The sequence below is a fragment of the Diabrotica virgifera genome, chromosome 5 (assembly GCF_917563875.1).
Source record: "Diabrotica virgifera virgifera chromosome 5, PGI_DIABVI_V3a".
NCBI classification, from domain to species: Eukaryota; Metazoa; Arthropoda; class Insecta; order Coleoptera; family Chrysomelidae; genus Diabrotica; species Diabrotica virgifera.
The window spans coordinates 74,848,061-74,874,390 of record NC_065447.1 but is presented as its reverse complement, the minus strand read 5'-3'; the positions used below and the strand labels follow the sequence as shown (position 1 = coordinate 74,874,390).

The window sequence follows — 26,330 nt, the reverse complement described above, 5'->3', positions numbered from 1 at the left end:
ATACAGAATTAAAAACAAACTTAACATAGTATGTTAGTCGCTTAGGTCGAGACTGCTTATCCCAGTTTATTACCTCAAAGGTGATACTTCAAGGAAGTTCGCAGTCACAAGCAGTCAAGGGCGAGCCTTGCCCTATTTCTCTAGGATGTCGGCATATCTACCTGGACCTGGAGGTTAATAGAGGCGAGTTTCTATATTTCAGTCTGTCCCTACCAAATTGGGAATAACTTGTATCGGTATTTGGATTATGGCCTACAAATATTAATTAAAGAATTCGAAACCACAGCACTCAGATACAACATGGTCGTACAAACTGGTCGTAAATAACAAAATAATAGAACAAGTAATGGAAACGGAACACTTGGAAATGAAACTGTCACGATACGGAAAAGTGGATGAAGAAGTACAAAAATAAGTGAACATGGCGAACAGAGCAGCAGGATGTCTTAACAAGATAATCTGGAGAAACAAATATCTCACAACGGAAACGAACACCAGAAGATATAAATCAGCATTAAGACCGATAATGACGTACAGAGCGGAAACATGAGCAGAAACGGCGAAAACAAAAAGACTGTTGGAAACAGCAGAAATGAGTCTACGAAAAAAAAAACAAAAAATACCCTGAAAGACAGAGTAAGAAGTGAGGAAATACGAGCGAGATGTGGTATAAAGGAAATAAACATGTGGACCAAAAGAAAAATAGAATATTAAAGGTAAAGTTTTCAATTCTAATAGCAACATTAATAATATTGAAAAATATTAAAAATATTACTTAAAGATTTTTAAATTGAAAACTTATTGGCCCATTTCCCTGGTGACACCTCCAAGGCTTCTACAATATGCAAGCCAGATAGATGTTGCAGTGAAGACAAAAGGGAAGGAATTCTACACTATACAATTCACAACCCCCGTCTGCAGCTTGTAGCATTTATTGCTACCCCGTAAGTGTTTTATTTGATGCGCCTATGTATCTTTATAACTCCCTAACGCTTCGACGTGTCGGCGCAGGCCGAACGACCTACGGGACGGTAGAGAGAAGCGAAACTCGTAATAGTAAAATCAGTTGGTTAAAGAACATCCGCTCTGATACGTGAGCTGTTGCTATTTGTAGACGAACTCTGGGAAAATAATGGACTGAAATTAAATATATTACATACCACCAGTAAACTAAACATCAGGAAACTCAACAGACAATCTCCAAAGTAACAAAAAAACAAGAATTCAAGAAATTATAACATAAATTATACCACGTGGTCACGTATCAGAGATCCCAGGGTAAGCGAAATCAAATTATTTATCCTTCTGTTCTGATATATGTACATATACATATTGCTACCGTTTCATCGTAACCCAACATTTAATCATGTTTTTATGTCCTGTTAGGAGAGTGCTTTGATATTTTTTTTATTATTAGTGCGTATAAGGTGTGGCATTCATATTGGTTTTTTTTTGGGTTTTTATGAATCCATTTGAAAAACTGGTAAGTGTGTAGACCATTCTATAAACGCGCAGCTGCGAAAATGTCAGAAAGGGACATTGATCAGATTGACAAGTTTGACGGGACATAACCTAATGTTTACTTGTTTGGGACAGCAATGCTTTGTTTGGGTCCGGGGAAATGGATGTAATTGCATTATAGAGAGTGGCTAGAGGTCTTAAATGTGTATTTTTAGGTTCGTTTTACATTCTACATCATATTTCCATTCCACCCATAATATGGATACTTAGCTGGATTTTTTTATGGTTAAATATACCTTATATAACTAATTTGGATACTTAATTGGATTTTTTTTTATGGATAAATAAATGGATAAACATACTTTATATACCTAATAGTAGGACATCATAAACCATTACCGACCCGTTTGACCAAATACATCCACAGAACCTCTCAACTTCAGACCGCTCCACACAGATGTTATAGTGCCCAGAGATTTCCCAAATCTAGTGGACCTTCCTATGAATATACCCAGGAGTTGCAAAAGATAAGAGTTTTTTTTTCTTTATTTCAATTCATACCTATAAATATTTTGGTTTTTACTCTACAGTAATAAATTTGTGTAAACTGTTTATATGCATATAACAGGTACCTATACTACACTATATACATAGGTTTTTGAAGTAGGATTTTAAATAAAGCTAGGTAATGGTAAATAATAAATAAATATTCAAATAAAATAAATTAATTGATAAGGGAAAGGGGAATTAAGACATATATAAAGATTGTCGATAGGTTTTAAATAATATTTCTGGATAAGTCTTTAACCAAACTCATTTTGTTAGTTTTATATAGCTTCCAGCATCTATGTTTACTTAGGTATAGTACTTAGACATAGATCTGGTATTTCGATTGTTTCGGACACTTAATAGTTCGATTGGTGAGTACGTCACCCTTTAAGTCTCTGCTAGATAAGGTATTAAACTTTTTTTGTGTAACCATTAGTTGTTCTAGTATTAACTATACCTTATCTAGTCTAGGATCAATTAATATTAGTATACTAACCATAGTATAGGATTTTGCTACGCTTACGGACACTGACCTGGTTTTCGTTATTGATATTTTTATATTGCGCAATAGCGGTGGTAATTTACTTGGCGTAACCCTTTGGGTTCTGGATTGTTATTTTTCTCAACTCCACCACTATTGTTTATCTCACATGTTTTATAAGTATCATGGATACATTGTAAGTTGTGAAATATTATAAATATATTTGTTCTTAGTAAGGTTGATTTTTATTTCAGTCTCGTATCACCAGTTGATAATATAGCAGAACAAGGTAAATAGTGAATATTTTTTTTTGTATTTCAGGTCATTGTATCACTGTCATTTATTTATTGGTCGTTTATTCTGTTTTTCTTTATTTCAAAAAATCTCGAACTTTTCAAATCCTCGGTTCAGAAATCTGAGCTGTTCGTTCGAGTTGGCGCCCTTTTTCTTCTTCTTTCCTTGTCGTATCTTCATATTATTCTGTCTCCAGCGTTCTTATCTCGTTGCGTTCCCTTCTCGCATTAACCAGTCTCATTTTCTTCCTTGTTTCTACCCCTTCATTATCCCATATCTCTGTTTGTATATTTTAAAGCCAATATTTAGTGCACTGAAGCTAGCCCGAGTCCTCACTTGAGATATAGTGTCTCTCTGCCTCTTTGATTTGTTCGTCTGAGCTAAGCCACTCTCCATTAGTATCTTAACCCTCTTCTCTTCTCTTTTCCCCCTCTTTCATCAGCTCTTTTTCTTCCAAATCCCAATACCCAGAGTATTGGGTTACAAATTGGCTCTGACCCAACGTGTGGCTTCTTTTGCACTTCTGGCTTTAAAAATATCTCCTTGAACTTTTGGTTTTCTCTGGGGTAGTTGTATTTTAACATTTATTTTTCTACTTCAACTTGCTTTGCACATTATTTTATATCTATTATAGATATTAAATAAACTTGTTTTGCTATATACTGGATAGACTGAATAAATTGCTTTGTTTTTTTTTATTAACTAGAGATCTATTTTGGACTAAAAATAATTAAAGTAAATTTAAATTTTAAAATTCTAAATACCTTAACATCAATAACGTCATCGTTATAAAAGTTCGTAGCATCCAAATAGCTCACTTCACTACCTTGAAGTAACATTCTCTTAAAATTTTAGGTTTCTTTGGAGTTACAGCAGTGCATTGCATCAGGATTAGCGGCTGGACCGAACAAATAAGCATTGCTGGTAAAACCATTCATAGTGAACATTAGCTTGAGGATAGAGAGTAAGTTGAACTTTGCCTACTTTTATATCGCATTCTCAAGTGTATTCCCCAGTTGCATAAAATGGCATCTTTTAAGGTAGAGCATCTGCTAACTCCTGAATTGGATTATGAATTAAAAATTCGTCAGCTGACCGACCCATCGTTAACTACGGATGAGGCTAAAGTAGTCTTGTTGAGAGGTGCCTTAAAGCAAGCTTCAGCAAATCGGAGTCATGCTGTTCTGTCAGCTTTCCACCTAAAGTTTGATGATGAGGTCCGTGAAATAGAAGTCACTATTGCAGATCTCAAGGCCCAAATTAGCTCTTTTGTTGGCTCCCATAATGATGTGTTATATGGTCGTTTGACTTCCCGTTTAGGTCATGTTTCAGGTAGGGTTCATTTGTTAGAGTCAGCGACCGATGAAGAGGATGCCATCAAGAAGTCTCTTAACTTGAAGATTCTTAATCTGGAAGGAGAACTTGAGTTTAAAGTAACTCCACAGGCTCACTCCACTCCTCATAACGCTAGTGTCTCGGTAAATTCATTTCCTTTTATTAGGTCGGCTCCTATTCATAAATGGGGTGTACGTTTTTCTGGTGGTTCTGATGAAAATGTAGTTAGCTTCTTGGAGAAAGTAGAATGTTTGCGTCTAGCGCGTGGCAACAGCGAGGATGAATGCTTTTCATCGGCAGGAGACTTGTTTAAGGATTCAGCCTTTACTTGGTACCTCAATAACCGAGGTAGTTTCGCTTCATGGCAACAGTTAGTTGCCAAACTTAGGTCAGATTTTCTTCCTTACAATTATGAAGACAGCCTTTTGGACGAAATTAAATCCCGCAAACAAGCTCCACAGGAGAAAGTTACCATATTTATTAACGAGATTGTTAGTCTGTGTAAACGTCTGGAGACTCCTCTCTCTGAATCTCATATTGTCCGGATCATTAACAGAAATTTGTTGCCAGCGTATCATTCCAGTCTGGCACTTACAGACATTTCTTCTATTGCGGATCTTACTCAAAAATGTAAGAAATTGGAAGAAGTTTTGTCATGGTCTTCTGACACTGCATCTAGTGTCCCTAGCCGTTCTAATTTTAAAAATCATGAATCATCCTATTCTGGTAGGCAAAATTATTCTCGGTCTGGTAACGTATCTACCTTTAATTCGAAGATTATCTGTTGGAACTGTCGTCAGCAAGGACACGGGTACTACGACTGTCCTGAGCCTAGAATTCGGTTTTGCTATGGATGTGGACGTCAAGGGGTCCGTAAATTCGAATGCCAATTCTGTTCGGGAAACGAGAGAAGGGGTGGATCGTCCCTGGCAGCCGCCCCTCATCAAGATACAGGGAATACTACCGAAAATCCTCAAAACCAAGGAACTGGTTTCTCGAGCCTGGAAGCACAAGCTTCGACAAGTCAACCATCTCACCCTCTATCGAAAGACAAACGACCTCAGAACGGCAAACACCAACCGAAAAGAGGACAACGTTAGTCGATTATGTACAGTGTGATTCTTCTGTAGTTTCTCCAAGTAATCCTTTACCTTCACTTATTGATGTTGACATAAATTCATTGTTAGTCCGTAAAACCAAGGATAATCGTCCGTACCTTGAAATCTCTATCTTGGGACATTCTTGTTTAGCTTTGCTGGACACAGGGTCTAATATCTCTATTTTGGGTTCTTTAGGTCTGGAATTTCTCCAGAATTCTAATGTTAAGATAGGAATGGATAAGAGTTTGCAGGTGACTACAGCAGATGGTCAAGTTCAACCGATTTTAGGTCAGTTTACAACTGAGATTTCTGTTAGTTCGTGTACAAGGATGGTTATATTTTTTGTTATACCTTCTGTTAAGAATTCAGTTATCCTAGGGATGGATTTTCTGAGAACATTTAATAGTGAATTAAATTTTACTGAATTTTCCTTATCTGTGTCCTCTTTTAATGTCTCTTGTGTGAATGCAGTTAAAGATATGAGTAAACTTAATGCTCAGGAGTTAGAACAGTTGGATAATGTTATCAAATCATTCTCTTCTATCTCTTCGAAGAATCAGTTAGGTAGAACTCACCTCATCGAACACCACATTGAAGTGGGTTCGTCTAAGCCCTTCAGGCAATACCAATATCCCTTGCCTCAAGCCTGGCATGAAAGCTTGGTAAAGGAGGTGGATGAAATGCTTAAGCTTGGTATTATCGAGCAGTCTTCGTCCAGCTTTTGTAGCCCCTTATGGTTGACAAAGAAGAAGGATGGGACTTTTCGTGTCTGTTTCGACGGACGTAAACTTAACAGCATTACGATGAATAGGGATGCCTATCCTATACCTCGTATAGATATCATCCTCACTAAGCTACAAAATGCTAAATACATTTCATCCATTGACCTAAAGAAGGCATTTCTACAGATTCCATTAAGCGAAGAGAGTAAGAAGCTTACTGCCTTTGCAGTAAGTGGCAAAGGATTGTACCAGTTTACTACAATGCCTTTTGGTCTGGTGTCTGCTCCCCAGACTATGTGTAGATTAATGGATTTGGTAATAGGTCCTGCTTTAGATCCCTATTGTCAATATTACCTTGATGATATTCTAGTCATTACTCCTGATTTCGACACTCATATCTCTGTATTGCAACAGTTGTTTCAGCGTCTCAAAGATGCAAATTTGACGATTAATTTGGATAAAAGCAGCTTTTGTCGTGACTCTATTAAGTTTTTAGGATATGTTGTTGATTCCCATGGCCTACATACTGACCCTGACAAAGTGTCAGCTATTCGTGATTTTCCTGTGCCTAAAAATACCACTCAGGTCCGTCGATTGTTAGGAATGGTGGGTTATTATAAGAAGTTCGTTAAGTCTTATTCTACCTTGTTATCTCCTATCACTGATCTTCTTCAAAATAGGAAAAAGGGACAAAATATTGTGTGGACTCCTGAAGCTAATGAAGCTTTCATTAAAATCAAGGAGGCTCTCACAAATTCCCCAGTTATGGTAGCCCCAGACTTTAATAAACCTTTTTATTTGATGACAGATTGTTCAAACACCGCATCTGGAGGTGTACTGTATCAAATCGTAGATGGAGAAGAACATCCGATAGCCTATACAAGCAAGAAATTAAACAAAGCCCAGAAAAATTATACTACAACTGAAAAGGAGTTGTTAGCTATAATTACGGGCATTGAACATTTCAGATATTTTCTTGAGGGTCGTTCGTTTACGGTCATAACTGACCATAGTAGTCTGGTGTGGTTACAAAGTATGAAGAACCCATCTCCTCGTTTGGCTAGGTGGATTTTAAAATTGGCACAGTATGACTATAAAATCGTTCATCGCAAAGCTGCAGGTGTAGTAGTCGCTGATGCCCTTTATAGGACATTTGATATTAATTTGTTAGACTTATCTTCGTTACAACCAGATGATTGGTATAAAAAAATGTTGTGTGATGTACAGAATGTACCAGGCAAATTTCCTGATTTTAAAGTTGAGCATGGTGTTTTGTATAAACATGTGCTAAGTTCTATGGATGCCCTTACTGGAATGTCGGAGTGGAAGATAGTAGTTCCAACTCCTAATAGAGCAGAGGTTTTGGCCACTTTTCATGACCATCCTACTGCAGCTCATTTTGGTTTTTACAAAACTTTTCGTCGTATATCCGAACTTTATTACTGGCCGAAGATGCGCCAGACTATTCGTGGCTATATCGCTCGATGCAAAATTTGTGCTACGTGTAAGTCGACAAATCTTCCTCAACCAGGTTTAATGGGTAGTTATCGACGGATTGATTTTCCTTTTCAACTTGTCTCTTTAGATCTCATTGGTCCTTATCCTAGATCATATAAAGGTTCGCAATATGCTTTAGTAGTTGTTGATTACTTTACCAAATTCCCTTTGGTTCATACCATGCCTAAGGCAACTACTTCATCTATTATTAAGTATCTGGAGAATGAAGTTTTCCTGATTTATGGAGTCCCACAGATCGTGTCATGCGACAATGGACCCCAGTTCACAGCTAAGGCTTTTCGTGATCTCATGGCAAAATATAATGTACAAAAGATCTGGTACAATGCAAATTATCATCCACAAGTTAATCATACGGAAAGAGTTAATAAATCAATCGTGACTGCTTTAAGATCTTATTCATTTCCTGATCAGAGAGCTTGGGATACCCATATCCACTCTATAGTACAAGCGATCAGGACTTCATCTCACGAAGTAACCAAATGTCCTCCATCTTATTTAATGTTTGGTCGTCATGTTCCTCTCTCTGGTGATTATTTTGGTAAAATCTCAGAAAATGCCACAAATTTTCCTACTATATCAGATAAGTTACACCGCTTAGAAGACATTCAGAATCTTCCTGATATTTATGTGGATGTTCGAAAACGTTTAAAGGCATCTTATGACAGAAATAAGTGCCATTATAACCTGAGAAAGCGAGCCTTATCTTTCAGGGTTGGAGATTCCGTTTTAAAGAAAAATTTTGTCAAATCTGATAAAGTGAATTTCCAATCTGCCAAGCTGTGTCAAAAATACATACCTTGTACTGTCATTAAAGTTATTTCTCCTTTAATTTATGAGTTAAAGGAAACTTCTACTGGTAAGAAACTGGGAAGGTTTCATATTAAAGACCTACTCGAGGATAAGACAGTAGGTCCACATAACTTGGTTGATAATTTAGACTATTCATCTTCAGACGAAGATTAACGTGTAAGGGACCAGTTTGTTTATTTAAGACCTATTTACCGGTTTTGTTTGCCTGGCCAACATATGTCTTTGCCATCCATTTTTTTTTTAAATTTTTATCTTATCTTAATATTGTTTAGTAGCTCGGTCACTAAAGCCCGGTTACTAACTCGGTCATTTTATTGTTAGTTGTCTCTTGGAGGTACAAATTTTATGTCATAGGAGTACTGGATGGATAATGGGAATTTTCCCCATCTTGAGTTCTTGGTTAAATGGGTGTTTACAGGGATAGTTAGGGAATTTTTTTTTTTAAATCTTTGATTTATGGTTTTGCATGGGTCGCGAACCATGGCCATAAAACTTATATAGTCACATAACTGTTTCAGGGTTTTAGCGTGGGTTCAGGATTGATCACCCTGGACTTGTGCACTCCACTTGGCTCAGAAATATATTAATACCTATCAGTTGTTCCTTGAGTGTCTCTTAGGCTGAAATTAGAATGTGTCATTTAGAATTGGATCGTTCTAATATTCGGCAGTAAGTAAGTCCATTTGACTTCGATGTCATCTCCTATACTATTATTTATTTTAAACGATTCGAGTTTAATATACCTCATTACCTGAAGTTGTTTACCTCTCTCTCCACCACCTGCTTGGATGTGAGTATGTGAGTTACCTTATTTGTCTCTCTAATGAGCATTATGCTAGTAGATGTTCTTCTGCCTTAAATATGAAAAGGTAGATGTGAGTTTATCGTTATCTTTACCTGAATTGACGTTATCTTTACCTTTATCTTGGGTTCATGTTGTACCTTTACCTTGATGAGTTTGTCACTTATCTATATCTTGATTGAGTATACCTCTTACCTTTATCTTGTGTATAGAGTCCTAAGAATCTGTTCTTCACTGTCTTTATCGTGAGTGTGGAATTGGACCACGTAAATAGTACAGTTTAGGTATTACAATTAGGACATTTAATGTCTTTTACCTTTGTGCAGACCCTCTACCAAGAGTAGATGCGGGCTTGCCAGTATCTTTACCTTTTTGCATACCCTATACCATGAGTATAGTGGCATTGCTAGGGTCTTTACCTTATTATGTCTTCCTACTGCTATGAAAGCTAGTAGAGATGTTATGGATTATTTTTACCTTGAATTTTCTATGTTCTTGATATCCAGAACCACATCATATATGTTTAGGTTTCTAGTAATATAGTTTTAACTAGTCCTAATAAATTAGGCCCTCAGTGAACTCTTGGGTGATTAATAGAATCTGGTCATTCTAGTGTCATTGTTGGGTATATTGATAGGATTCGTTTTAGGTTAGTTGTTGTAAATGGTTCTTGGTAGTAGTATTTTAAAGGGTTGTTAATATACAACCATAATGTAGTTTTAATGAGGTTTATACTAACACTTGAGAATGTAGATGATAAGTAGTGTAAATAGTTAACTTTCTCTATAAGATTATAGTATTGTAGTTAAAACGTAGGTGATTAAGATGTAATTTATTTTTTTTTCTTTTTGTATCTTCTTCCTTTCTTAACCTGTAGTCCTACTAAATTAAATTACATTATCTCGTTTGATAACTCTGGTCAGTTACACATCCCCTCTCTGTTATGTCTTATGAAAAACGTAATTCAATGTATCTCGCGTATTCTCTATCTCTCTCTTACTGCGTCATTGATTTCGGTCCGGTCTCTCCTCTGCCAATGGTTTAGGTGGTAAAATTAACATCATGTCATCCCTGAAGAAAACAAAAAAAAAAAGGAAACTTCTGGAAGTTTTCCTTTTTTTACTGAAGATAGGGGAGAATGTAGCATTTATTGCTACCCCGTAAGTGTTTTATTTGATGCGCCTATGTATCTTTATAACTCCCTAACGCTTCGACGTGTTGGCGCAGGCCGAACGACCTACGGGACGGTAGAGAGAAGCGAAACTCGTAATAGTAAAATCAGTTGGTTAAAGAACATCCGCTCTGATACGTGAGCTGTTGCTATTTGTAGACGAACTCTGGGAAAATAATGGACTGAAATTAAATATATTACATACCACCAGTAAACTAAACATCAGGAAACTCAACAGACAATCTCCAAAGTAACAAAAAAACAAGAATTCAAGAAATTATAACATAAATTATACCACGTGGTCACGTATCAGAGATCCCAGGGTAAGCGAAATCAAATTATTTATCCTTCTGTTCTGATATATGTACATATACATATTGCTACCGTTTCATCGTAACCCAACATTTAATCATGTTTTTATGTCCTGTTAGGAGAGTGCTTTGATATTTTTTTTATTATTAGTGCGTATAAGGTGTGGCATTCATATTGGTTTTTTTTTGGGTTTTTATGAATCCATTTGAAAAGCTGGTAAGTGTGTAGACCATTCTATAAACGCGCAGCTGCGAAAATGTCAGAAAGGGACATTGATCAGATTGACAAGTTTGACGGGACATAACCTAATGTTTACTTGTTTGGGACAGCAATGCTTTGTTTGGGTCCGGGGAAATGGATGTAATTGCATTATAGAGAGTGGCTAGAGGTCTTAAATGTGTATTTTTAGGTTCGTTTTACATTCTACATCATATTTCCATTCCACCCATAATATGGATACTTAGCTGGATTTTTTTATGGTTAAATATACCTTATATAACTAATTTGGATACTTAATTGGATTTTTTTTTATGGATAAATAAATGGATAAACATACTTTATATAACTAATAGTAGGACATCATAAACCATTACCGACCCGTTTCACCAAATACATCCACAGAACCTCTCAACTTCAGACCGCTCCACACAGATGTTATAGTGCCCAGAGATTTCCCAAATCTAGTGGACCTTCCTATGAATATACCCAGGAGTTGCAAAAGATAAGAGTTTTTTTTTTCTTTATTTCAATTCATACCTATAAATATTTTGGTTTTTACTCTACAGTAATAAATTTGTGTAAACTGTTTATATGCATATAACAGGTACCTATACTACACTATATACATAGGTTTTTGAAGTAGGATTTTAAATAAAGCTAGGTAATGGTAAATAATAAATAAATATTCAAATAAAATAAATTAATTGATAAGGGAAAGGGGAATTAAGACATATATAAAGATTGTCGATAGGTTTTAAATAATATTTCTGGATAAGTCTTTAACCAAACTCATTTTGTTAGTTTTATATAGCTTCCAGCATCTATGTTTACTTAGGTATAGTACTTAGACATAGATCTGGTATTTCGATTGTTTCGGACACTTAATAGTTCGATTGGTGAGTACGTCACCCTTTAAGTCTCTGCTAGATAAGGTATTAAACTTTTTTTGTGTAACCATTAGTTGTTCTAGTATTAACTATACCTTATCTAGTCTAGGATCAATTAATATTAGTATACTAACCATAGTATAGGATTTTGCTACGCTTACGGACACTGACCTGGTTTTCGTTATTGATATTTTTATATTGCGCAATAGCGGTGGTAATTTACTTTGCGTAACCCTTTGGGTTCTGGATTGTTATTTTTCTCAACTCCACCACTATTGTTTATCTCACATGTTTTATAAGTATCATGGATACATTGTAAGTTGTGAAATATTATAAATATATTTGTTCTTAGTAAGGTTGATTTTTATTTCAGTCTCGTATCACCAGTTGATAATATAGCAGAACAAGGTAAATAGTGAATATTTTTTTTTGTATTTCAGGTCATTGTATCTCTGTCATTTATTTATTGGTCGTTTATTCTGTTTTTCTTTATTTCAAAAAATCTCGAACTTTTCAAATCCTCGGTTCAGAAATCTGAGCTGTTCGTTCGAGTTGGCGCCCTTTTTCTTCTTCTTTCCTTGTCGTATCTTCATATTATTCTGTCTCCAGCGTTCTTATCTCGTTGCGTTCCCTTCTCGCATTAACCAGTCTCATTTTCTTCCTTGTTTCTACCCCTTCATTATCCCATATCTCTGTTTGTATATTTTAAAGCCAATATTTAGTGCACTGAAGCTAGCCCGAGTCCTCACTTGAGATATAGTGTCTCTCTGCCTCTTTGATTTGTTCGTCTGAGCTAAGCCACTCTCCATTAGTATCTTAACCCTCTTCTCTTCTCTTTTCCCCCTCTTTCATCAGCTCTTTTTCTTCCAAATCCCAATACCCAGAGTATTGGGTTACAAGCTTGGTAAAGTTCTAACGGAAAATGGACCTAGTTACTCTATAGGAGTAATACTAATATAAAATAAAAATAAAAATGTATACCATTTTTATTCAGTTGCAATGCGAAGGAAAAACAATCTTATTTTTCACTTAGAATACGGAGCGCAATTCAGCACTATGAATCGACGATTTTCGACTCTTACTGGAGTCATCATCGGAGAGGCGTAGGCCTTCTGCTCCATACTCGAAGTGACCAACCATGAAAGTTTATCTCCACATTGCAACTGACGTGTATGGATTAGGTGACTAGCGTCATCTGGCAATTGAAAGGTAAAGTTTTCAATCCTAATAGCAACATTAATAATATTGAAAAATATTAAAAATATTACTAAAAGATTTTGTTAATTGGTGTCACCAGGGAAATGGACCAATAAGTTTTCAATTTAAAAATCTTTTAGTAATATTTTTAATATTTTTCAATATTGTTAATGTTGCTATTAGGATTGAAAACTTTACCTTTCAATTGCCAGATGACGCTAGTCACCTAATCCATACACGTCAGTTGCAATGTGGAGATAAACTTTCATGGTTGGTCACTTCGAGTATGGAGCAGCAGGCCTACGCCTCTCCGATGATGACTCCAATAAGAGTAGAAAATCGTCGATTCAGAGTGCTGGACTACGATCCGTATTCTAATTGAAAAATAAGATTGTTTTGCCTTCGCATTGCAACTGAATAAAAATGGTATACATTTTTATATTTATTTTAGAATGGAATTAGCACATGGAAAATACAATAGTACGAATAACAAGAGACAAATCGCCAAATGGAAGATCATTGGGACGACCGAGGAAAAAATGGTCAGACAATGTCAATTGAGGCTAAAAACCGAAGTAAACCAGGCATGGGCCTATTTATAAAGTAGGAAGAACAAGAAGTCATTGTGTATCATTATCATTGGATTCTCATTGTGTATCATGATTCTCATTGATCTTTTTATGTTCTATTACCAGGGCGTTTCGTCTACGGAAAACAGGTGGGGCTATTCCCGATAGGACGAGAAGCAGGATTAGAGATAAGATTCTTCGTTCTCCAGGATTGGAGTGGGAAGCATCTCAACGATTCAATTACAATTGGGACCGTGCAAGTTCGGCAAAGCGACCTCTATTTCTACGCTCTGTACTTTTATTCGCACTTTTAATTATATTGGCCAATTATATTAGTCCTGGTTGCTGGATAATTGTCAAGGCCATAGTCCAAAAAAATAATAAGAAGAAAAAATAAGATGCAGGTTATGTTTAGCAAACGTAAACAATTGTATGTAGTAAATAAAATTAGTTATTAAAATGCAGTACTGCAAGCAAAATACAATTAATTAAATTTACCTTTATATAATAATTGCATATCATATCAATATTGTGGAGCAATATATAATTTTTATGCGTCAATGACAGAAGGTATGAAATATACGTCAATTTGACAATTTCAATTGACAGTATGAATTATTTAAGATAGTTGCAATATTTCTCCGCGACTCGCGCACGGTCGTTTCTCGTTTCCCTTCCAAGTACTTGCACACCGCGAATACGCGTAGTGCTGCTAAGTTAGGTGTCGACATACCGTGTGTAAGGACTGTTTATCCAGACGGAAGCACAATACTCCGCGACAGAATACACCAATCCAAGAGCTGAACATCGTAGTGTAGCAACTAAGAATCACAAAGTTATTCCACAGAGCTTTTAAATGATATTATTTCTTATTTTCTACAGTGTTCTAACTACAGGGGAATATCATTGTTGGTAGTTGCTAATAAAATCTACGAAATAATACTAGAGAAAAAGCTGCGAGAAAATATTGAGGCCACACTGTATGACAGTCAATGCGGCTTTAGGCCAGGGCGAGGTACAACCGATCTCATATTCACGGTGAGACAGTTATCAGAAAAAGCCTTTCCCAAAAGAACAGCGTTTCCCAACCGGTGGGTCGCGGGCGGATTTCAGGTGGGTCAGGTGTACGACAAGGTGGTGTTCTGAGTCCTTTGTTATTCATCACTCTAATGGACGAAATTGCAAAAGAATGCAGGGGTAAGGTAAAAATAACTAGGGTTGGGGTACTTACTTACTTTCCGTGTCCGGAACACCAACAACTTTAAATTCTGTATTTCCAATGGTTGGCCACATAGATGGCCCTGTCATTTGCTATAATTAAGTCTTGTTCTGTGCAGGTCTCTCTCATCTCTGTGCATGATAGTAGATGCCGGCTGGTCTGAACCGCGCCACAGTCGCAGGTATCGTCCTCCTGGTATCCCCATTTTTTCAGGTTACTAGCACAACGTGAAACGCCGGTTCTTAGTCTGTTTAGCGCTTTCCAAGTCGGATACGGTAAATTGTGTCCAGCAGCCATTTCCTCCGAGGGAGGAAAATGTGTCGCGGTAGCTGACGCTTGCCATAGGTGTATTCGGCGCGTCTCTGGCGCTTCGGGGATGGATCTTGATGTTTTCAGGAAGCTTTTCCGAGATCTTAGTCTGCTTGGCTGAGTTTGGTGGTCATATAAGGGGTGTCTTCGGTCCGTCTCCTGCTTTTTCCGTTCTACCTCTGACGTGACCTTCCTCCTGATAGGTGGTGGAGCAATTCCAGCAATGGGGTATACCTCTTCGATAGGTGTCAGTTTCAGGCAACCCGATATTATACGGACCGTTTCATTTAGAGCCACGCCGACGTTCTTTGCGTGAGCAGAGTTTGCCCATACTGGTGCTCCAAACTCCGCGGCCGAAAAACATAATGCCAAGGCAGAAGTGCGGAGAGTGTGTGGTTGTGCTCCCCATTTTGTATTAGTTAGCTTGCGGATGATATTATTTCTGGCACTTACTTTCTTCTTGACATCTTGACAGTGGTATCGGTAAGACAGAGTTCTATCCAGACGGACGCCAAGGTATTTTGGCGTCTTGTTGTGTTCCAGCATCTGACCACGCCATTCCACCTCCAGCGACCTTCGGGCATGCTTGTTTCTCAGGTGGAAAGCACATACCTGGGTTTTTGTGGGATTGGGTTTCAGATGGTTTTTATCATAGTATAGAGCTAAGTCTCCCAGGGCATCTGTCAGTTTCACTTCGACTTCATTGAAGGTTCTTCCCTGAGCTGCCACCGCTGTATCATCAGCGTAAATAAATTGCCTTGTTTGTTGGTGTATGGGTTGGTCGTTGGTGTATATGTTGTATAGAATCGGCGCGAGGACACTTCCCTGTGGTAGCCCATTTTTTTGGTCCCTCCACCGACTGTTCTTGGACTGGAGCGTTACGTAGAAGCGTCTATTCTGGAGGAGACATTTCACTAACCTTGTTAGTCGGAAATCCTTTGTAGTTTCGTAGAGTTTTGCGAGTAGCCGTTGATGGTTAACTGTATCATAGGCGGCAGTTAGGTCTATGAACGCTACTCCTGTTATTTCCTCCCGTTCAAAACCATCTTCAATATGTTGGGTGAGATTAAGAATTTGACTGCAGCAGCACTTTCCGGGCCTGAATCCTGCTTGTTCTGGAATAATTTTAGTCTCCACATATTCTGCGATCCGGTTCAGTATCATTCTTTCAAAGGCCTTGAAAAGGTGGCACAAGAGAGATACAGGTCTAAAACTCTTTGTATCCGCCGGATCCTTCCCTGGTTTTAAGAGGGCTACCACTCTAGCTTTTCTCCAGATTTTGGGGATTTGTAATGTACGGATGCAGCAATTCATCATTTTTACGAGCCACTCTACGGTTTTTAGTCCAAAGTTCTTTATTTGCTCTGTTTGTATGTCGTCCAGGCCAGCCGCTTTATTATCTTTCATTTGATGGATCGCGCCTCTCATCTCCTCTAGACAAAAAGAGGTACCTAGAACATCTCTTTCTTCGTCGATATTCCGTTGAGCTCTCACCTTGTTCTTTCTTGATGTCGTCTTACCGTTCATTAGAAGATGATGGGCTATCTGATCGGGTGTGACTTCTGTCATGTTGACTGCCGGAGCAGCGGGATCGTTGCCAAGATTCCGAATCAGCTTCCAGGCACGTCTGCTGTTTTGTTTCATGTCCAGACTCGTGACCAGCTTGCACCACCTTTCCGTTCTGTTGGCGGATATCGCATGTAACATTTCCTCCCCAGCCTGTATTGTCGCTTCCGAGAAAGGGTCTTTTTCATATAGCTGTTCGTATCTTTTAAGTAGGGGTTTAGATTCTTCATTGAGCCCCGCTATGTACTCAGTTCGACAACCTCTAGGGATAAATTTCCGTGATACTTGCTTTACGATTTCTACAAATTTATCGTATGAATCAGGGCAAGGTTCTAGCTGGGAAACTTCTTGATCCAATGTTTCAGAGAATTTTTCCCATTTTGCTTTAGTAAAGTTGAACCTTCTCTTGAAAGGAACAATTTCGTATCTGATTGCCGCGTTGGAAAGACAAATTATTGGTCTATGCTGTGTCTTTGGGAGGGCGCTTCCAACGATTTTTGTCACCTGGTCTCCAATTCTGTCGCTGACAAATATATTGTCTGGGTTGTAACCTCTGCGCCATCTTCCGCTGTTGAACGACGCAGGCTGCTTTGGATCGTGAATAAGTTTTAGGTTCATGCTTTCAGCCCATTTTTCTAGTTCTTCGCCATTGGAATCTGTTTCGTTGTAACCCCACGCGACACTGTGACAGTTGAAGTCACCCAGTACGAATTTGATTTGCTGTGATTGAAAGTTATTCGGTTCCTCAAAAGCAAAGTCAGCGTTTGGTGGTTTGTAGATTGACGTTACTGTACAGGAGTTTATCTCCACTGTGAGGATCTCGATGTCATTTTGATCTGTTAGAGATGTGGATGCTACGTCGATATCTGGTCTGACGAAGACTGCGCTACCATATTGGTCGTGTGGTCTCTCCAGTATGAGCTTCATACCCCGAATCCTTGGTCTGCGGCTTGCAGTACCTCTATGGGTTTCTTGAACCAGTAGAACATCGACACCATGTTCTCTGCACATATTAGACAATAGGTCTTCTTTATCTGCTGATAGTCCTTCAATATTAATTGAGGTCGTCATCAAAAATGGCCTTGATAAAGACCGTTTTGATTTTGATTGCATCTGTGTTGTTGGTGCACCGGTGTTGAAAGGATTAGCCGACATTACTCGTTTCCAGGGGACGCCAGATTGTATTCACAAGTGATCACAATCTATGTGGAGGCTCCTTTCATGTCCCCCAGGGTTGGGGTGTATAAACTTCAACAAGTTTACGTGTCAGAGTTGATATATGCCGATGACCTGGTAATTGTGGCAAAATCAGAAAAAGACTTGCAAGTGAATGTGAATGTTTGGAATGAAGCCTTTAAGAAATTTGGGATGAAAATAAATATTGAAAAAACAGAAGCTTTAGTAATATCGAAAACTCAAGAAAATATAAATGTAAAGCTGAATAATGAGACCATTACACAAGCAGAGGACTTTAAGTATCTAGGATCAACAATGAATGGGCAAGGAAATATAGAACCAGAAATAAACAGAAGGGTAATGAGTGCAACAAAATTATACTATGCACTAAATAAAAGTTTTATTAGGAAGAAAGAAGTAAGCCTGAAAACAAATGATTACACTTTTATAAAATAATTATTTATGAAACAGTTCGTGAAGTATGCTTTTTGCGAACGCACGCGATTTTTAGAGCACGAGCGACAACGGAGCGAGTGCTATAAATCGCGTAAGTTCGCAAAAAGTACTTCACGCACAGTTTCATACAATATTTTATCTACGATAAACAAATAAAAAAGCTGTAACTATTCGTCACTGGAATCCATTTCTATTCTACAATTTTTAGAACTTTAACATTTAAAAATTTTAACTACTTTCAAACCACAAAACTGTCAAAACTTTTGTTGTAATTCATTGCTCATATTGACATCACCATGACAACGCAAAAGTAAGGATTGTCACCATGACAACGCGAAAGTTAAAAACAGTGCGAAAAAGTAAATAACATTTAAAATACATTGTTACTTCACGCACACTTTAAATCCTTCACGCACTGCTATCTATAATGACAGTTTTTACAAACTAAAAACTTATACATAATATGACATAGAGTAGATAAAAGAACTTTTTTATAATAAAACGTTTTTATTATTTTATAGGAGAGAATATAAAATAATTTGACGATATAAAATGCTTAAAATTACAAAAATTACACTATAATAAAAAAGTACTTTTTATAATAACACGGTTTTGTTATATATAGGACACAACATGTTTCGAAAGAATAAAATATGAATTTTTAGTCACTGTTAAAATTATAATTCCAAAAATTACACGAGTATAAAAAAGTACTTTTTATAATACCACGGTTATTTAAAATGGTATATAGAATATTTATATATAATAATTAACTTATAAAATATGAATTTTAAGTATATCAACTTTTAATTATTTATTAACAAAATTAAAAAAGATACGCAACAGCCGTGTTCGAACTAGGGAACTCTCGATCTGCAATCTAATGCCACTGACCCACCATCAATTTGTAGATATCGATTTATTAACGTACTTTAAAATATCATTGCATTAGTCACATTTTTAAAATAGTTTGAAATAAAAAAAATCGATTTATGCATACAGGGTGATTAATTAATGGGGTAAAGCTCCGTAGATGCGTTATAGTAATAGATAGCAATAAAAGTTAATAACAAAAATTGTAGCCAACTTTGATTACAGATTGATAATCAGTAATCGTAAATTGTCAGTTTTAGACAATTCAGTCATGGCTTACCTAAAATTTGGATAGATTTAGACCCGTAATTAATAATGTTATACAAAAATTAAAGAACGGTAATGGTACTTTTCGATAGTGATACAAAATACAGGGTGTTTCATTTAAAATTACTGAGAAAATAATGTACTTGGGTTTTGACTCACCATGTATTCAATATAAATAAAATTAGCAATATCGATCATTTATGAAAATTTTGACAATAAATAAAAAAATACGGCATCAATAAACCATTCCCGTTGTGCTTATTTTTATTTATACAGGGAGTTAAACCTGTTACGATTTTCATATAAAATTGGTTATAACTTTGTAAATACCCTACAAATAACATATTAAACCTTTATATTTTTGTAATGGAGAAGTTAAGAATATTTCGAATATAAAATAAAATACAGGGTGTTCCATTTAAAAAAACATAACTTTGATCTGCCACTATGTTATAGAAGACCCTGTAACATTCTAACTAATTTTGTAATGTGAAGTTCAAAGTTGGCTACAATTTTTGTTATTCACTTTTATCGCTATCCATTACTATAACGGATCTACGGAGCTTTACCCCACTAATCAATCACCCTGTATAAGAGCAGTTAAATATTGCATTGTTAGCTAGTTCAGAACTATTCTGAAAATTTCAGGTGCCTAGGTAATCTAGAAGTATTTTTAAAATGGATTACAAAATTTGCGGAGACCGTGACAACAACCAAGCCAAGTATATAAAAACGTTTTAAAATGAAAGTATTTCAAACTGTATACGAGCCGGTGCTACTCTACGGTAGTCAAACGTGGACAGTGAACGACAACATCCGTAGTAAAATTCAAACATGCGAAATGCGATATTTACGTACGGTATCCAGGGTGACCAGACGTGATCGTATAAGAAATGAAGACATACGTGAAAGGAGCAGTGTTGGAAGGACCTTAGACAGACTTGAAACGAAACAGTTATCGTGGTTCGGACATATGGCGAGAATGAGTGAAGGTAGAACTGTAAAGAGGGTATGCAAAAGCAGCATCCGACAACAAACGACGAAGAGGCAGGCCAGCAAAAACGTGGAACGCAAATATTGGAAAGGCTTGCGTAAAAAGAAATATTGGGTGGAGAGAAGCAGAAAGACTAGCTACTGACCGAAAGGCACGGAGACGTCTGATTTCTCCACTTATCTCGACACCGTAATGTACAAGAGGACGGCTTAAGTAAGTATTTCTTATTTTTAGCTTAGTAGAAACTTTTTATCAGTGCATACTCTCAATTCTCACATACGCTTGCCAAACATGGACCTTGACCAAAGTAAACATGGATAAAATAATGAAGACACAAAGAGCCATCGAGAGAGCAATGTTAGGAGTAAATTTAACAGCCAAAAGCAAAACAACTGGCCAAGGTCATAATGCCAGACAAACGGACAATAGGTGGAATACCACGATACAACAATGGAGACCATGGACAAGAAAGAGAGCAAGAGGACGACCCCAGATGAGATGGGGAGACGACATTAAAAAGATAGGAGGAACGCACTGGAAACAGAAAGCACTAAGAAGCGAATGGAGGAAGCCTATTTTCAAAATTGGACGAATTAAAGGGCAAAAGAAAAAGAAACTTTTTAAGGTGTTGATTATATAAAAGTATATGACCTAGTGAAGAGAAGAATCGGTCTTGGGGGGAGTATTGCGAGAGCTCAACTGAGAGAAACTTTTAAAAGTGAGCTGCCCACATGCCCGAAGAAAAAAGTCTTTGATCAATGCGTCCTCCCAGTCTTGATACACTTACCTTAACAAAGGCCTCATGTTTACTACTAGCAGGTACTGTACGAGACAACTAATAAAATAAAAAAACAAGCAATAAACACTAATTACAACACCTGCTAATGAGTTTTTATACCTTCTGATAGCTTCTATTGAGAGAAAGTGGAATTTATCCATAAGCGCAATACAATACACAAATTCAAATTAATTGGTTGGTAAATATTTCAAACGAAAACAAAGGAGATATATAGGTAATAACAAATAAAAGGTAAAAACTTACAATCAGGACATCAACGACGAAGTCAACACTATTTCGCATGTGTACACATTCGAGTTCTGAAGGCATCTCATTCCTTATATCATAGGGGAAGAATTTTTGGATCTCAAGTGGTAAGCGTCCAATCCTCTTCTTCGCGACACATGTGAATTTCGATAACATGCTAGCAAGGAACAACACAGGCGTCGACAAGGGTAAAAAAGGGATATGATTTCGAACTATTTAAACAACCAAATCAATTTTATGGGATTGCCAACAGCCTCGACTCCCGAACTTACAGTCAGACAGAGAAAAATGGAGCAATCCATGTTAGAAGTAATATCCATAGACTAAAGTTTAAACAAAATATTTTCAATTTCCACTTACCAGTTGTATCGACGGATTTTCGTGCATGATCCAACCCATATTAAACAAGGCGGTAGAAAGCTCCCATTTAACGGCGTCCCAAATTCCAGGACAATTATCTCTTTCACCTAAAACTTGTAAGGCCTTCTTATAATTAATTATAGCTTTATTGTAATGAACTTTTTCCTGTTGGGTAATTTCGCCCCGATCAATAGGCGTGTTCGCGTGCGCTAAAAGCCTGTACAGATGTCCAATATTGGTGTAAAGCAAGGCAACATTGGCAGTATCTTTAACTCTCTCGAATAACTCCAAACCACGCACCAAATAATTATCAGCCTTTTTACAAGTTTGGACTATATCGTTCATGTTTTTCTCTGCTTTGGCTCTGTTGAGGTAGTACGATCCGATTTCGTTTAAGCTATTCGCTAACCGTCGCAATATATTATCGCTTTCGGAAAGTTTTAATGCTGTCTCGTAACATTCGATGCTTTTTAATAGCATTTGTTCGATGGTTCGGATGTCAAATAAAAACACGCAACGCATTTCACTATTGCCGATGCTAATATTGTAAAATTGTTCGTCTTTTTCGAGTTGCTCCATCATTTTGAAGTCTTCATGTTGGTTGTTGTGCAGTTGCTCGTTGTAAAATTCACATTTACCTGAAAATATACAAGAATATTGAATTATTATTGGTAATTATAACCATAATATAGTAATTTCTGTAACTTACTGCATCCGTCAGTTAATTACAGAAAATACTACTATGCAGAAACAATGGAGAAACAAGGAATATTACAACCAACAGGGTAAGATCTGGTATACAGATGGATCCAAAACTGTAGAGGGTGTAGGGGCAGAAATATACTTGAAAAATCCAAGAGTTAGTGAAAGCTTTGCCTTGAGGAGTACACCGTCCTGCAAGCAGACATTTATGTAATACTTCATCCGTTGCAGAGTACTGGATCCGTGAAAGTCATGAGCTAAATTGGGAGGGAATCCCAAAACAAACACATGGTAAAATGGATCTTTAAAATTCCACATAAATAGACAGTTTTATTTCGTTTTGTTTCAGAGATGTGCATGCAGCTCCACCGATGACGTCGTAAGACAGAAACAGCTGTCTGGAGATTGTGTAACGCTTCTGAATCAAAAGGATACATAAACTGTCTTTTTCACTTCTTTCTTTACTCAGGGGTCAATCCAAGACAAGTGGTCCAAAGGTGATTGCTCGACTATTTTTAATATTTTTTATTTTTCTGCCTTTTAAACTTCAGTCCATGGAGAGTGCAAAATTGTATTTTAAAAAATTTATTTTGCCGATGACGGCCATTTTTGTTAAAGCGTATCGATTATTTTCACGGAAAACATGGCTTCGCTCTTTAGCCAATATTTTCACTGAGGTTTGTCCTAGAACAATAAATCAAAAACCAAACTTTTTAGAAAGGTATGCTCTAAAAAAACGGCCTATAGCATTATTTAATTTCAATCTACCTTTAAGGCCTTAAATGAACCTCAAGGTTTCAAAAGGTAAACAGGTAAAATGCCATTTTCAGCATTTTTTAACAGCATAAGGCAAACCGATAATGTTTGTAATTTTTTTTCTGGAAAAAACATACGTACATACTTTAAATAAAAAAAGTTTGAACTTTGAGTCTTGAGTAAATTTTTTCTAAAAAAATCTCAAAAATGTAATTTTTTAAAAAATGTCAAAGTTTGACCCCTTATATCTCTGATGGGCACATATGAAAAAATTTGAGATTTGGCTGCATATTAGCCCCTAGCAAGTAGAATAAGGAGTAAAAATTTGGAGTTGTAAACTTACTTCATATGGGAGTTACATGTCTGAGAAAATGCCGCTAAAATCATTAATTTTAGCGTTTGCGGGCAGGGTAATTAAAATTCAAATAAACTGTCTAATGAAATAAAAATTAATGTATTTTCACCAGATTTCGCAATGAATACAAATTTATACAGGGTGGACCAAAGAAAAAAGTCCACCTCGATATTTGGCAACAGATTTTGAGGAAATGCTGAAATAGGTCCATTTTTATTTTTATATTATATATGCCAATTTTTTGGCATATATTTCATACTACATGACGTAATCCATCAGAGCGTGATGACGTAATCGATGATTTTTTTTTTAAATGGAATAGGAGGGGTCGTGTGGTATCTTATTTGACAGCGTGTTCAATTCTCTATTCAGTAATATAAACATTATTATCATTATTTATACAGGATGGCCAAAAAAATATTTTTTGAATTAAATTAATTGGTCGAACACATTCTGTTCGACTGAGTGCGTTATATCACCACGGACGTGGTGTTAATTTTTTTCGAATCCTGGAAAAACTAATAAATATTTTTGAAAAATTTAAACGCAGAATGAAGATTACATGATTACCGAGGGTAGAAAGTCCCTTAGAATAAAAAAAAATTTCTTATGAATGAGATATTCAAAATTAAAAATCACACTCAATTTTCTCTTCTTTTCACCCCTGTAACTTATTAAAATAAACATTATACAAGTTTTCAGAGACTCTCCACCCTCGGTAATGATGTAATCTTTCATTCTGGTTTAAATCTTTCAAAAATATTTATTAGTTTTTCCAGGATTCTAAAAAAATGAATGCATTTAAAAAGCATTGGAAAGGAATTTTGCGCCTACGCTCTTAAAATTCGAAGCACTTTTTCTTTTCTATTTGAAGCCATGAATCGTACGAATTTGAGGCGCTATCACTCTTGACTTAATTAACAGATTAATTGAATATAGATGGATTACCAAAAAAAAAAAAGATTTTATTGAAAAAAAAAGGAATAGTAGTAGTAGTAGTAGTAGTAGTAGTAGTAGTAGTAGTAGTAGTAGTAGTATTCCTTGGACGTTTTTGATATCTGTACTTACCCCAATTTTGTATCATCATTATGCAACAATCTCCTGCTCGACCCAACAAACAATTTTCTCTTAGAGCATTAGAAGCATATTGCAACTTATTCATTACCAACTGGCACCTAGCAAGCAGTCCAATATATTTCAAACTTAGTCCATAATTGCCTTGAACAAAATGGTGTTCGGACAGAATGGCATAAATCAAAACAGCTTTTTCATAAAGTAAGGTTTTCAAATGGTCCTTCCACGATATATTATGGCTTTCTTTTTCTTGCCACGTAGGTAAAGGTTGAGCTTCGTTCAAATTCTTTGGCAAAAGAGCATTTGTTAATCTGTCTTGATTCTTGTTTTCAGATTTCTTCTTTCGCTCCTTTTTCTTATTCTTCTTCGTGGAATCTGTTGCGGGTTTTGTCTCATTTATTTTACCGTATGGCATTGGTATTGGTTCAGATGGTTTCGCCATTTTTACTTCCTCTTCGTCTTTTTCCCCGGAACTCATTTCTTCTCTGTTTTTAGGAAAGTATTTAATGCAATCGAGGCCAGCAGCAACATGTTGAATGGCCTAAAATACACAAACAATTTTTTTAGGACCCAAAATCTGTTTTAGATTTCAAATTACAGTGGAACCTCGATTATCCGTCAGGGCACCGGACCAATGGTATGACGGATAATCGAAAAGACGGTTAACAGAATATTAACAAAACTTAATTGATCAAACGACTAAGTGACACAATCAATGTTCGAATTTGAATCAAATTTAATCATGGTGACACACAGATATTGACTGTAATAATTATTGTGCTGTGCATTTTTATTTTCGGCTTGCGATTCTAAAAATAGAACTCTAAAAAAAAAGCTAAAAAGCACGGTATTATTTTTATCACCTATTTAAATTGAAATTTAATCCAGAGCCCTGAATAAGAACAAAAATTATTTACATAAAAAAATGCGGTCGTGGCATAACTGCACGTGTATATTTCAACGAATTTCGTTTGGCTTATCGCAATGCTCAAACAAAAGTAATTGATGACTAAATTTTTACTTATGTTGTCAATATAACTTATGTAGGTATGGACTCTGACGGTTAACAGAGGTGACGGTTAATAGAGAGACGGATAATCGAGGTTCCACTGTATTTAGTTCTCTGTCCACTTACAGAATTTCAAAATTTATATTTTTCAAAAATTATATGTGAAATAAAAATAAAACGGAAAAAGTGTAATAGATTTATTTTCGACACGCTTTGCCGCAGCGTTGCGCCAGCACGCTTGAGCGTAGTGAGAAATGTTCAACAACTGTTCCCCTTCTCTTTTGTAGATTACTTCGCGGTTCAATAACATATTCCGATGTGCATCACTTTACGATTTGACAGACAAGAAGATGAAGACGAAGTTGTCAAAATTTTAAACGCGTTTTTCTCAAAATTGTATTTTTAAAGGCGGTAGACATTGTAACTCAAAAACTACTCGACCGCTCCACCTAAAATTTTGCATAGATTTTCTTTAGATATTTTGTGAGGTAACGATGTTGAGATATATTTGTTTTTATGCTTATTTTTTGTTTAGCAATAATAAATATGTTGATTTTCACCCTTTTGTTACAAAGAACTTTGTTTTTTTGACATCCAAGTGATATAGTATGGTATAGTTAGACCCAAACCCAGACATCCAAAGTGAAAGTTATCCTCCAACACCAAATTGTTCTATATGGTCCACATAATGTTCAGAAAAAAGTCACTCCATTTTGAGCGTCGGGTTTGGGGGGGGGGGGGG

General features: G+C 36.4%; 1 protein-coding gene across 2 annotated transcripts in view; it reads right to left on the bottom strand.

The window, feature by feature from the left end:
- Positions 1 to 26,330, bottom strand: part of LOC114326677 (erythroid differentiation-related factor 1) — an 86,170-nt gene that overhangs the window by 11,447 nt on the left and 48,393 nt on the right. For both annotated transcript variants that reach the window (XM_050650145.1, XM_050650146.1), the window contains 2 exons: positions 24,574 to 25,120; positions 21,693 to 22,330 (listed from right to left, as the gene is read on the bottom strand). In XM_050650145.1, the coding sequence (XP_050506102.1) occupies positions 21,693 to 22,330; positions 24,574 to 25,120 (1,185 nt within the window). The remainder of the gene's footprint in view (positions 1 to 21,692; positions 22,331 to 24,573; positions 25,121 to 26,330) is intronic.